This window comes from Coturnix japonica, chromosome 1, assembly GCF_001577835.2.
Source record: "Coturnix japonica isolate 7356 chromosome 1, Coturnix japonica 2.1, whole genome shotgun sequence".
NCBI classification, from domain to species: Eukaryota; Metazoa; Chordata; class Aves; order Galliformes; family Phasianidae; genus Coturnix; species Coturnix japonica.
In genome coordinates, this window is record NC_029516.1 from 70,580,960 (window position 1) to 70,595,338 (window position 14,379).

The 14,379-nt window shown below is 46.5% G+C and overlaps 1 protein-coding gene across 1 annotated transcript in view; it reads left to right on the forward strand.

Moving 5' to 3' along the window:
- Nucleotides 1–410: 410 nt before the first annotated feature.
- The window catches only part of TBX15 (T-box transcription factor 15), an 86,044-nt gene continuing 72,075 nt past the window's right edge, over nucleotides 411–14,379 (forward strand). The window contains exon 1 of the mRNA XM_015874154.2: nucleotides 411–957. Within this exon, the coding sequence (XP_015729640.1) occupies nucleotides 756–957 (202 nt within the window). The 5' untranslated portion in view covers nucleotides 411–755. The remainder of the gene's footprint in view (nucleotides 958–14,379) is intronic.

Genomic DNA, 14,379 nt, shown 5'->3' on the forward strand with positions numbered 1-14,379 from the left:
ACCATTGCAAGTTTCACTTCAAAACAGCAAGAAGTCCCCACCACCAACCCCACTGCCGACCCCACGGCACACGGTGTGGATGACGATTAAGCAGCACCCCCAGATTTTTAAGGCCTCTTTCCAACACCTCACATTGCTTATCTTTTTAATTTTCGGGGGCTTCGTTCCCGACCCCGTAGGCAGCGCGGACACCTCCCCGCACTCAGAGCGAGGCGCTCCGTTAAGGGTTAACTCCCCGCCCGGTGCTCGGGGGCCGCGGACGGCCAAAATTCCTCGTCCCGAAACCCGGCTCTCCTTCCTTTCCCATTGGTCCACAGCTTTTGGGTCTCTCCCGATCCCTCTTTCCCATTGGCCAACGATATATATATTTTCACTAGGTGGTTTCCCCCCCCCCTCTCCCTCCCCCCCCGTTTTGACAGGCGCAAGCAGCCTGCCTAACTCTCGGAGAGAGAGAGAAAAAAAAACGACAACAAAACCAACAACAACAACAACAACAAAAAACCGACTCCCAGAAGTTTGGATCAATCAGAGACAGACAGAGAGAAAGGGGAGAAGGCAAAAGAAAAAAAAAAAAAAAAAAAAAAAAAAAAAAAAAGAAAGAAGAAAAAGATGAAACCCGGCCCGCTGCCCCTGTGAGCAGAGCACAGCCTCCAGCTCTGCCCCGCGGAGCACCGCAGCCCCATGTAGGACGGGGCTGTGCCGCTGGTGCTGGAGCCTCGGGGCCGCGTCCGCCCAGGGCCGGGGCCGGGGGGAAGATGAGCGAGAGGCGGAGGTCTGCGGTGGCCCTCAGCTCCCGAGCTCACGCATTCTCGGTCGAAGCCTTGATTGGGACGAATAAAAAGAGGAAACTGCGGGACTGGGAAGACAAGGGGCTGGATTTGTCCATGGAAAGCCTCAGCCCCAATGGCCAGCTGGGCGACGGCGAGGACCCGACGCAATGCCTGGACCTCAACCCCGGTCAGTGCCGCTCCGTTCTCCGGCAGCTGCTGCGGGAAACTCCCGGAGTTGGGGAGGGGGGGGGGTGGCGGATTGGGGGGGAGGAGAAGGGAAGGCGTTGTGCGGAGATTTCTCGGATTTGTGTTATTTTTCTTCTTAGTATTTTCAGTTTACAGTGACTTTTCCGTAGCTCTTTTCTACTTTCCCTCCCGATCCTATATCTCTCTCGGACTCCGAGCACCTCTCGCTTCCTTCTTCCCCCTCTGCCCCCAACTCTGTGCTCTGTGTTGACCGCGGTGGGACTCGCGCTCCGCATCGCCCGGGTCCCCCACCACCGAGGGAGGTTGGGGTGCACAAACGCCGCGTCACCGCTGAGTCTGCCCCGTGGGTACCGAGCGGGGCGCCGGGCAAGGGAAGAGAGCCCCGGAGCAGCGCATTGCCCGGCTCGGGACCCTCAGGGGCTGGGAGGGAGTGGAGGGCGGCGGGATGGGGGAAACGGGGCTGCGTGTTGCTTAGAGACAGAGAACACGGGGCTCCGCTCCCGTATCTTAAAATCGACTATTGTTACCATCGATATTACCGTGTTTATTTAGTACAGTTTTTATTATACGCTATTATGATTGTTACGATGATACACTACTTTTATAATACGCTACCATCATTATACGTACTATTTTATTCGAAAGGCAGACGGTAGCCCGGAGGGCTCCCCCGGCTCCAGCGAAGCCCTGGGGCTCCTCTTGTCCCTCTCTCACTCTGCCACATCTCTCCGGTCCTCCAACGCGGCCGCGGAGCCGCGGGTGGGTGCGCGCCGCCTCTGAGCGCCGCCGAACGGGACGGGGCCACGTCGCTGCCCCCCGCGGGGTTCGGGCTCGGAGCGAGGTCGCTCTCGGTAATTACTCTTCCTTCAGTATTGGGGTGCTGGGGGTGGGGGGGAAGGCCAAAGGATGTCTGCTGCCACCACGTAGGAGAAAGGATAGGAGCTTCCTCCCCCGCTCCCGGGCCGCTCAGTCACACTTAAATCCCTTTGTAACTTATATATACGCTTACTGCAATATCCATATATTACACGGTATATATTGCGATTTATATATTGTACTGTACATAGTGAGAAATGCGCGCATTTGGTGATTTTCCTGCATCAACCGCCGAAAAGCCGCCGTGAAGAACGTAGAGAAGCTTAAGGAAACAGTGCGACGGATCACCAAACGATTAAGTGAAAGAAATCCGTAGTAAAAACCCAGCCGGGTGCTAACGGAGGGAGCCGATGCTCGGCGCTGCGCAGTCCCGGCCACGGCGCTCCCATTGCGCGGTGCTACCGGTGCCGTCCCGGAGAGACGGAGTGAAGCGGCCGCCCAGAGACAACGAACAGCGAGAACAGCTGAAAATAGAAAGGAAAAAAAATAAGGAAATAAAGAAAAGAGAAGAAAAAAAGAATAAAAAGGAGAGAAATCACGGCTTTAGGGTATTCCTCTTTCAAATTAACAAATACGGGACGGAAGAGACAAAGATCTGCTTTGCCAAGGCAGAGAAGATGCGCGCATTGGTCTTTCTTAGAACAGTTTCTCACTAATTCCCGGTGTCCGTACAATGTATTTGTGTCGGTCTAGAAGTTTGATTTGCCTTTTATCCTCCACGAATTCGAACGAACAAAACCAAAACACCCCAACACTTCTGCTCACCGGGCTGGAGACTGATAGAAAACTGGCTGCAAAACGCCCGAGGCCCCGGCGAGCCGTTGTGGTGTTTTTCATAAAGCGAAGGAAATCAGGAACAGTTCGGGAAACCATTCCGAGGAGCCTGATGGACTTTAAACGAAGTCCCGGCTGCAATTTGCGCGCTCACTTCATTAAAGCCAAATCCCGAGCAGCGCACTTCTGCTGCCTGGGTGGAAATTGGTTCGCGGCCGCGTAATGGCCCCCACATTCCGGCTTTATAAGGCCCCATTAAGAACAAACTTTACACCTCGAGCGTTTAAACGTCGCCAAATCTCTGGCGATATACCAAAAATTGGAGGAGGGAGTTTTTATAGCGTCCCAAACCTTCCCGATTCCATATCGCTGCTTTGAATGGAGTAGGAAATAGCGCGGCTATAGCGCTCGTGCCGGAGGCGGATCGGTGCGGGTCCCGAACACCGCATTGAAAATCGCGCACCGATCCGGCTCAGCAGAGAGCGAACGGGCCCCGATTTATCGAACTTCTCGCAAACATTCACTTCGAGCCCGGGGGGTTTCGCCGAGCCGCTTTTCGTCTGCCCCGGGGAACGCAGTGCCGCCCGAGGGAGGCTGAGGAAGGTTCCGTCCTCTTCCTCTCCGCCCCTCTCTTGGGATGCCTCATCTCTCGGCTACCGAGTCTGTCGTGGATTTTCCCCCGGTCTCGGCGTGCGTGTACCGTGAGATAAACGAGATCGTTCCTCCGTGCCGCAGCGTCGGGGACCGTGTTTTGCCTGGGGAGCCTCGTGAGCCTCCCACGGCCTTCGCGTAGCGCCGGGAGGAGCCGCGCGTAGAGCGATGCGGGGCCGTGGGCGGCGGCGGCTCTTTTAGCTCTGCCCCAGCCCCACGCGGGGCACTGCGGGGCCGAGAGCCCCCGCCGCGTGTCGCGGGGCCCTGTCGATGCTGTGTCTCTGATTAACTCCCGGCCGAGGGCGGATTTCGGCCCGGCGAACAGCCGACAGCCGGCACTGGGGAAAGTTCCGATGGGAGTTCGGGGTTTCCTCCTCCTAAACGCGGTCGCTCCACACGGGTGGACCCGCAGGAGCTCCAGGGACAGAGCTAAAGAGTGAGGTTGGAAATGCTCAGTTCCGTGTGTTTCGGTGCTCGTGGCGTTCACAGACATAGAAAGGCGGCAGCGCGTTCCTAAGCGAATTCTGCCGCTACAGCCTTCGGGATCGCGCACCCTCATCTCTCGTAAAATGATAATAATGATAATAATAATAATAACAGTAATGAAAATGAACACGTCCGTTACAATGAACCCAACAAACCAACCAGCCCCTCAAAACCCCACATTTTAGCAAGTGTTATTTTTGTCCATCCGGGAAGACGTAGTTACTTTCCAGTGCGCTGCCCGAAGCCGTATTGATCAATGCGAGAGCAGAACTCGGCACGCCCAGGTACGCGCACCCAGCCTGGGGGCCTCATAGCAGAGGGACCGGGGCTCCCCGCCCGCTGCAAGGGCGAACGAGTTATCAGAGCATGAATTAATTCGATTAATTTTAGTTATCTTTGTTTCGACGTACACGCCTGTTTCTGGCTGCTCAGCCTGGTGCATCTCCGTTTGTGGCCGTGCCCACGGGGTAACTCGGCTTTTCGCTCTGCCTGTTGTTGGAGCAATGCGGGCGTGGGGCTCCGGAGGGCTTTGTGGTCTCTGCCTGTGTTGGGCAGAAGAGGATCGCAGAGGCCCTGGCCCTGATGCTGAGCAGCGCCTCGGCACCACGAGCTGCGAGCAGAGGAACGTCGGCTTTGTGCTTGGCAGAACCCCCCACCCCGGGTCTGGCACCGAGTTTTCCGTCTCACTTCTGAGTGGGGCTGCAGGAGTTCCTCCCTCCCACCCGCTGCACCCTCCCGGGTAGGAGACACGGAGGCCACCCTCGCAGCATCTCACCCCATTGAGACCCCGTACATCCCACTCGCGGCGATGCGAACCCGAGGGGCTCGGGCTGCGGCCATAGCAGGGCCGGGATCCCGGATAGAGCTCTGCACGGGGTGCACAGAGTGCGCAGAGCTGAGCGGTGCGGTCCCATCGCCCTCGTTGGGGTGCGAACCAAGAGAAGAGGCATCAAACCACGTTCTCCTAAATGTATTTTAAATCGCCACCATTTTTAATATATTTTTTTATTTTATTTTTTTTTAATGTGGTTTAGTTCCATCCGGGGGGAAAGCTGTCAGATCAATGGGCATTTCTTGTCTTTAACAAGAACTGTGGGAGAATCCAGAGAGCTTCTGTTACCGGCATAGGTCTGTGATTCCTTCCGCACCATCCATCACCTCTTCCTCCTCCCGCTCGGGACCGAGAGCCTGTATCGAGTATCGGCCCCTCCTCGGGCAGCAGCGTCCACCTTCAGTCCTGTCTGCCTCGTAGGAAACGGATGCTTTCTTTCAGATGGGAAAGTGGAAAAATGTCTTCCTAGAATGCAAGAAAGAGAGTTTGAATCGTTTCGCAGCACGGCAGTACCGCTTCGGTCACCTCTGGGCAGAGATCGGCGTCCCCCCAGCTCACCTCCCTCATGGCTCTGCTTCCACTTTCGTGGTTTTCAAGCTTTGAAGAATTGCGTTATGTTGTTCACGTATATGTGCATATATATACACACGCACACATAGTGTTCTGTTCTAGATTACAGCTTACAATAGTTTAAAAACGCACTGAAATCTGTCTGAGAGCACTCGGAACATTCCCAATGCATTGCAAGCAGCTTGTACGGCAGCTACATCATTCCCTGCTGAAAGCAAGATCTGTTCACATGCGGTTTCAGTCACCCTGAGCGCTCACACTTAGATCCGTACCTCGCGCTGCTGACATAAAGCGAGGCTCAGTTGGAAGAGGCTTCAGTTTTCTAACCCTGACCACGTTCCAGATATCGATAGAGATGCCCGCAGGGGTTGTGCCCGCTGAGAGAACTACAGGACTCGGTGCCAGCTCTCGGCTCCCAGACGCCTCCCCGGGCACTGGCGAGGAATGGCGAGTCCCGACCTCTGGAGCGCGGCGGTGTGCGGGCGGCGGAACGGGATCTGTGCGCCCGATGTCCGCCCTAGGCAGGAGCGGCGCTGGGCGATACGACGCGGGGTCCTGAGCGGCGACGCTGAGATTTTTTCCCCTTTTTCTTTTCTTTTCTTCCTCTCTTCTTCTTCTTCCTTTTCCTTTTTATATATTTTCTTTATTTTTTATTTTTTATTTTTATTTTTTTCGTTTTCCATTTCTTTTTTTTCCCCTCCTCCTTCGAAACGGTCGCTTCATCCCCACTTAAATCTGCACCATCACCACTTAAAGCAGGTTACGAATCCATCCTTTCTGCTTTCTGAGCACCTGTCGTCGCAAAACACAAAGCCCTATCTTCCCCTTGGCGTGCTCCGTTGAGGAGGGCTAAGGGCAAATAAAGCAGTATTCTGGTAATGAAAATCACCTTGGAAATTGGTTAAGAAATTTTAATACTGATAGGAAACACAGCGGGCGTTCAAGTTCCAGCAACGATATTCACGCCGTTGGCATCCTTTAATTGCACATCCCGCACCATCAGACAGCAGGAGCGACCAAAGCGTTAGTTGCAAAAACATTCCTGTTTGAAAGGGGATAACAAGGAGTTGCTTCTTGTTTGTTGTGTGTGCGTGAGTGCAAATAGCAGCTCGGTTGGGGAGGGGGGTGATGGAGAGGTGTGATGGCCCAAGTCAGTACTCGCAGCATCAGGGGAACCCGGGCTGGGGGGATGTTCTGCCTGCACCCAAATCAGTGGGAGGTCTTTCTTGGGGAAGCTGAACCGATACAGTGAAGACGTTGAGGAGGGGTTCAGGTCTGGTTGAATCGAAGCTCCTTTCTCTTCTGCTTTCTTTTCTTTTTCTAATTCTCTTTTTAAATTCTTCTCTCTTTTTTCCTTCAATTAATTCTTTTAAAATTAACTTTATTTAAAAGTGGGAAAACTTCAGCTTTGGCCGACCTTTCAATACATATTTTTGGATCATCGGAATGCTTCTTGTTTTTAAAACTATTTCCAAGACCTCCCGTCTAAATTATGTTAAAAATAATTCTAAAATCAATTTCGAAATGCATTTTTAATTAAAAAAAAGAGAGATTTTTGATTTAGATAACGATGATTTCGGGTATTTGAGCTTTTTCAACAACCTACCTGTTCATTTTCCTTCTTGTAATGAAGTGATTTCCCAAATCCAACATAACTGATTTTTCTCCTCTCTGAAGACATATTCTCTTCATCAGTTCATTGTATTTAAAATTAAACAAAACAAAAACACCGAATAAAGTACTGTCATGAGGGGTAGTTTCACAAGAGTACCCTCACTGTCCCGTTCTGAAGTGTTCTTCCTTTGTGAGGAAGCACAGGACACCATCAAATACTGTTGAATGGGCATTTTTAGTGATGTCCATGTATATGATTCTTGGAAAAGGAATTTGCGAAGAAATAACAGACAAACAGATTTGCAGTTTCTAAAGATCCCTTAAGTGGCTGATTAAGAAATGGACACAAACAATGTTAATAATCAGCGCATAGATGGAAATCAGCAATGCAAAAGTTGTTTGAATGTCACTTGCTGAGTGCATCCGGAACAATTATGAATGGCTTACGGAGTTGCGACTTCCCCTGATGGCTGGGTGTGCTCTTGGCTGGCGTGAACTCATTTCCCATGACCGATGAATTAACAAAACCAAGTGTCTACTTTTTGGAACTCGGGGAAATAAAGAGCCGTCCGATCAGAAATGTGCCCCCAGACTGAAGGGAGAACTGAAGACACCAGAGGGCCATTGTTTTAAATGAGAGCGTAGAAGGATTCTTAAGAAGAAACATCGGCCAACAGCATCATTCCTAATCAAGGTATTGAAAGTGCTGACTGACCGTGTGGATGCTTCTGGGTAGATAAGAATTCCAAAGCAATATATGGTAATATTTAGCAATAAATGGCACTCTGTACAAAGAGGGCAGGGAGTCCTTGAAAGTTCTGTCGGTTTGAATTTGCTGAGGAAGAAGGGACCTTGAGAAGAGATGGAGAGATTCAGAGATGGGCTTTTTTTCCCTTTGACTGCCTTCAGTCCCACTCAGATGATCCTTTAAATGAAACGATTCATTGTGCATAGGTGTTATTGTTCTATTCTGCTTCAGTGAAGACGTTATCTCAGCTCTATAGATGCACTAATAAGAGACAAAGGTAGTTTTATTGACCTTTAAGCAGTTTTTCTTACTGGGATGAAAAGGCAGAAGTAGGAGACCTGTTGAGTATTCACTTGTACCTACTCAGACCTCAATGGAAACACCCCTACCAACTAAAAAGCAGACTTCAGCCCTGATATCATATGGATTCTTTTGCTGCCCCAACTTGTTGCACAATGCCTTTCAACAACCGGGATGGGCAATCCTAAACTTTCAGTTGACACCTCTTTTTGCAAATACATGAACTGCACAAATCAGACCCTTGCTTGCTTCCTGCTCTTTGCTGTGCAATGCTCACACTGAGGCTGTCAGAACTGAGATTATTGCGTTTCCTCGGCTTCCTTTGGTCTACTGGAGTGCTGTGTCTGTCTGTAGGAATAAATAGCCATGACCACGAGGGTAACACCCGGACGACCATTTTTATACTGTGAGAGGACCGTGCTTTCTTTTTTTCTTCAGTTCTTCTGCAAATGTATGGTAGTATGAAAACTGCTGTGTCGGGTTAGATTAAGGTTCGGCATTATGCCCGGCCTTGTGGTGTCTGAGCACTCCTGCCTTTGAGTTGTGTAAAGCAACACGGCAGTGCTCCATACAAGGCAACAAGGCTGCTTTTTCAAACTGAGAAGTTGTCCTTTTGTTTCTTATGCCAGAGGGATGTAGAAAGTGTGGAAAAATGTAGAATGCAGCACATGGCTGTGGAGCCTAATGGTTTTTATTTCACTTCAGAATTTAAAGGATAAACAGAAGATCTATTATTGTAGGATTTGGGTGTTTCCTGTGCCAGGCTCCTTGGAGCAAGCACCAAAAGTCTTCATTTACCATCCGACAACTCTATCAAAGTCTGTCAGCGAGGTGGCCCCACTCCTTACTGCCATTGTTTGCATGCAGACATAATGCTGGGGTGCTGTTGTGCCGGTCCCTGCACTGCAAATCCAGCTTTGCCCTTGCATCCCACTCTGGTTGGTCTGTGCAGAGCAATTCTGCTTACTGCAGGACTCAGGAAATTGTGCCGGGGGTGAGAGAAGGGAGGGTGGCCATGAAGATTGCCAGCGGTGTGCTGTTACAGGAATGGTCAATAATTGATAGCTCTTGTGAAAATAGGGTCGTATAATGAAGCTTGAGGAAAAACTCCCCTCTTGCTCCTTGGAATGAAAGATCTGATTGTAGGGTGGCCGTTTATTAAGAGTGTTTCAAGATGGATTGCTCGAGTAATATTAAGGTGCTGAGCATCATTTACCCAGAGTAATGTGGGTTCTTTAAAAATCAATCAAAAAAGCAGTTCAGCCCCAAAAGGGAATGGAAAATGTTTGGGACATTTGCTGCCGCGTTCTTTTTGCACTGTGGGACAAAGAATGTCATTGGGCAACTGCTGCAATAGCTCCGTTTTGATGCTGAGGTTCTCCTTTGCATGACTCTCGTGGGCATGAAATGGTTATGAAACTGGGGAGAGAGGATCTAAAAGGGGCAAAGGAGTAGAAAACTAGGTACTGAAGGAGACCTTTTTTGAGAAGGAATGAAAGAAACACGACAGGAAAGATCAGAGGAGGAAGGAAGTGTTCAGTGTTTTGTTTCCTACCCCAATGTCTGGCTGTGGCATGGGGAGAATCTAGAGACTATTTTCAGACTTACCCCCTACATCTGGGATGCCTCATGTTGTTTTCCCCCCAGAAAAATGAATGGCATGACTCCTTGAGATGCAAAATACTGTTATAGTGAATAGAGTTATAGGGTTTATGGATTTAGGGCTATAGGGTTTATGAAAGCAGTATGTTGTACTGAACAAATGTATAATCATTTGGTATGGCAAAGATCTGTGAGGGCCCCGAGAAAAGAAGGGGAAACATCTCGTAGAGAAGTTTTAAGATACCAACCAACCAACAGGGTTTCTTCCCATGGTTTTTGTTCTCCACTTTTTGATGCAAAAAAAATAATCAGGAATTGCAGGATAAATATATAGACGAAATATTCTCACTTACAATAAACTCCATAGATTTTTTTTTCTTTATTTTTAAGAAGAACACTTTAAATCCTACTCACCATTTTTATTCAGAGCTTCAGCCTTTTTATAATCAATAGAAGTTGCATGTGGATTTTTCTTAGGTCTAAGCTATTATGCTGTTGTATTACTTGTATAACATCAATTTCCTTTGTGTATAAAAACCAGATCTTTCTGTTCCTTATATTATTCATATTTAAATTATCCATAAATGGAAGTGTTTTTATGTGCCCTATGGATCATGTCAGCCACTATTGCAATGAGCTTATTTCTTACTATATAGGTATACCTAGAGGCATTTTCTAATTGCTAATTAAATTATGCATAGCACGTTTCATGTCGTTAAGGAAGTAATTAAAGTTTACGTACGGTAATCGGCTACTCCGAAAACTCAGCCTCTCCTGCTCCCAATTTCTACTTGTGATTGTGCGTATTTCTGTGTCTTTGCTGGGGCTGGGGACAGAAGGGGGAGGAAAACAGCATTTTTGTGCAGCAGCAGAATTTCTTGGAAGTGCTGTTCTTTTGTGCAGACTGGTGAGAGTCAGTGATCTAAATGAAGAATTATGAATACAATAATGTTTTCTTATGACAATGGTTTGTAGCTGCCTTTTTGCTGCTGAATCAACCCTTAATCATTTTCCTTATGCAAATTCAGACACTCGCTGATTGTTCATGAAAACGCTTGGCGATCCTGAGCCGGGATCTACATGGCTGCATCTCATAGAGTTGCTATTCTCTGCAGCACAGTGACATTGTACAGATACACGGGAAGAAAACTATTATTATCATAGTCATCCAATGAATTGTATGCTAGCTAATTTGCATTATTTTTCCTGAAATATACAAGTGTGGCTTTTTTATCTTGCTTTTTTTCCTGTTTTCCATTTTTCTTTTGCATTACTCCAGATTCATAATATTTTTTCAAGTCTCAGTCGTGACATTAATCATGTTTTCTCCTGCAAATCAGGATTCTCATCTCCTTTTACTTGTGAAGTGAGAGGCGGTTCATTGTTACCAGTTAGGATGTTACACGTGCTTACTTACACTAGTGGCTTTTTGGATCAGCTCCCTTTTCTGTTTTGTTTTGTTTGCATTAACATTACTGCAGAGCGCACCAATCCACGATGAGGGCTTTGGGACAAACTGCAGTTGTACAAAGAGTAATGTTTGGAAGGTGTTGCTGGTTAGTCACCTTCTTTTAATAATGCAGCATTTCCGACAGCCATTTACACCGTGGTTGGATGCATTCATTCCCGTATACATACTGAGATGTGCACTTCATTAAGAGAAGCAGAATTTGCTGCGTTGAGCGCAGAGATGAAATGCCCCTAACTCTTCCCTGCTGACTTTGTGATGAGGGGAATAGAGACTTCAACCACAATTTGTCATTATTCTACTTGAGGGGTGAATTTGGCATCATTTAATACCAAATTCGAAGAGATCCCTGATGATACTGGGACAGGAACTCAGAATTCACAGTACAGGGAAAACACAAAGTGAAGAATGAAGAAATAACAAACAAATTTGTGAAGTGGAACAGGGGTCTTGTGTTGGTTCAGTGCACAGTGAATCACAGGTTAAATTTCCATTTTATTAAGGTATATTTTGTGTACTATATCAGAAAATTCATGAGATGCAGTTCCCCTTCCTCTGCCTAGGACGCTGAAAGAGATACCTGTGCATATTGTGCGTCTTGAACATAAACAAGGGAATGGAGAGCAATGATTTCTCATCCATGGACACAGAGAACAATCTAAAATGAGAAGACCATGTCCGCAGAGTTCTGTTATTTCTTCCTATTCATGTTCCTCATTTGGTAAAAAGTAAAAGAAGTCCCAGCTCATGCTGATGCCTCAGAGGTCTTCCCTGTTTGGTATGGAATCGGTGACAGTGTTTTCCAAAGCGTGAATCTATCAATTTTTCTATCTTCTATGTGATTTTGGTTAAGCTCAAACAGATAAAGTTATTATTTTTTTTTTTTATGAGGGCATCTCTTTTCAAAACTTATTTTAAATCTTTCCTTTCTCTTTTTATAGGGACATGGTTTAGTGGGAGCTATTGGTAATAAGTGAACGGTTGGACTGGATGATCTTTTAGGTCTTTTCCAACCTTTGTGATTCTATGATTCTACAATTCTATATCAGTCCCTAGATATCTATTCAGGGCCAAATTCAGCAAGCAGCTGAGTAATCCACCCATCGTATCACTGTTTAAGCAGAGGCTGTGCAGTGGCTGTGTTTTTTTTTTCCAAATTTCTACTCTCATCCGTTTATACTGAATGCAGTTCTCTCTCTATCTTCCTCTTTCTCTCTCCTTTTTGTTAAAACTGGGGATTTTTGCAGGGAGGAAATTCCTCCAGGTTAGTAAAAGTGACTGTCAAGGAGCGAACAGCAAAGCATCTGCATTCAAATCCCATTTTGCTTGTTATGTACTCTCCTCATGTTGTGTGCATGTGTTAGTCCCTCTATACAGACAGATTTATAGTATTGCGTACTGGATGTATTATATTAATAATATTCTGAGTATGTGTGTTTTTCTGAATAAGAGTGTAGTCTAATCTGGAATGACTAAAGTTGAACATTTAACTTTTTTAAGGTGTTTGAGAAGTATCTGTCTTTTCTGTTCCTGTTTAGCACTTCCAGTTTGTCTCAGCAGTAACTGATATCAGCGTCATGTTTGATGGCCAGAAATAGGATAGTTTTGCTCTGGTGAAGAAAGCAACTTGCATTTTATTATTATTATTACTTTTTTCCAGCAGAGGCTCTTGTTCTACCACAGAATTTAAGCATATATATGTTTTTTCTAGGGCAGTAGAGAATTGTCTTGTGTTTTCAAGGGAGAAGCATCTCTTTATCAGTTTATTTGCTCAATTTAGCTTGCTGCAAGCACCTGAAGTAAGGACTTAAGACATAAAAGTTACTCTGCTGCTGTCTTTGGTGGGAGCCACTCAACAACAGCAATGTTCCCATGGATCCAGCAGATATATTCATGGCAGCAAGGGCTTCCCTCAAGGCAAAAGTGGGGGTGAAATCTTTCCTTAAGAGGACAATTCAAACAATTCCCTGTGCTAAACAGAAGTGCAAAAACCTCTTTTTAATGAAAGACAGATTGCCATCGTTTGCCAGAGATTATCACTCTGCTAAACTGAAGCAGAACAGCAGAAATTCCTGCATCATTTACATCCCGTGAAGGAGGCAAGGGCAAAAGCTGGAGGCGAAATATTTATCAGTATGGGAGCAAACAGCTGTGAAGAAGAAAAAGCTGCACTTTTGGTTGTCGAGTCTCCCAGCAAAAGAAAATGATAGTTTAGGAAAAGCCATACCAAGCAAACTCTGGGCTGTGCCATACTGTAAATCCTTAAAGGGACACTCTCAACTCGAACATAAAAGAAGGTTGATCCGTTCCAAAATCTTTCAGCTCCAGCAGAGCTCCCTTTAAAAATGCTGGCTGGCATTTAAAAGTGTATTGAACTCCAGTTTTTGTTCCCGGGATCTCTCCTGCTCCACTCTTTGTGTTTGCAAAGGTGGTTTCTGTTAGCCAGTTTCCTCCTTGCTATCTGAGGCCCCGATCCTGCCAAAATGTACTCCCGTCCTTTGCTGCCGTGAGTCTCCCATTGAAATCACTCCCGGCAGGAAAGGTGAGCTCACACTCGTGTGTGTGTAGGATCAGTGCCTGACTGTAGGGGAAATGGAAACTGCATAAAGTTCTGTCAGTGGCACAAAGTAAACAATTGAGGATGTAGGCTGTAATGTATTTCTTCAATACTTCAGTTGCACGAATTCTAGATGTGATGTGTAACTCTAGAAAGGGATAGACCCTTCAGAAAGGAATGTAATTTTTTCATCTTATAAGTAAGTATGTAATTTTAAGCAGAACTGGACATAGCATAGATTGAAATTATTGTACTTGTGAGGTGAGGAACCACACTCTTTCTTCTCATTCCATATTTTCCTTTCAACATAAAATCATTGAGCCTTGCCATTAGACACTGGTGGAACTTTATTTCCCTTTGTGCATGATCTTATTATGCATGTTTGGCAGTTCTGACGATGGAACTCAAGTTCATTTAGCAACCACCTGCTGTCATCTTTTATGGTGTCAGTGCAAGACAGAATGTTGAGAAAAATGAAGTTTCTCAAATGTCCATGTTCAGAAAAACTGACCCCGGGAACTGGAAAATACTTGTCTATCAGATGCAATTTATATGTTTACTTAATTCTAAAGTCTTCAACTGCATTCAAAATTGAAATTAAAATGTTTATATCATTTATATGCATTAGAAAATGCCATCAAGATTTGAAGTATTATGGTGAAATACATGACCATAACTCAAAAAAGTCTAGCATGCCAGTTTCAGCCTGTGCTAGAGTTGGTTGGGTGCAAACCCACTGTTATCTGACAGGTCTGGGTACAGCTGGTGCATGAAACTCCATCAGGCCCAGTATGATTAACCACAGTAATAGGGGGATGAGCCATTAGCTGAAAAATTATCCTTGTTTCTGAGTATCAACCTGAGATAAAACATGGGGAAAGGAGATTTGCTATTACTTGACTTTTAGACTTCAGTTGCAGGATG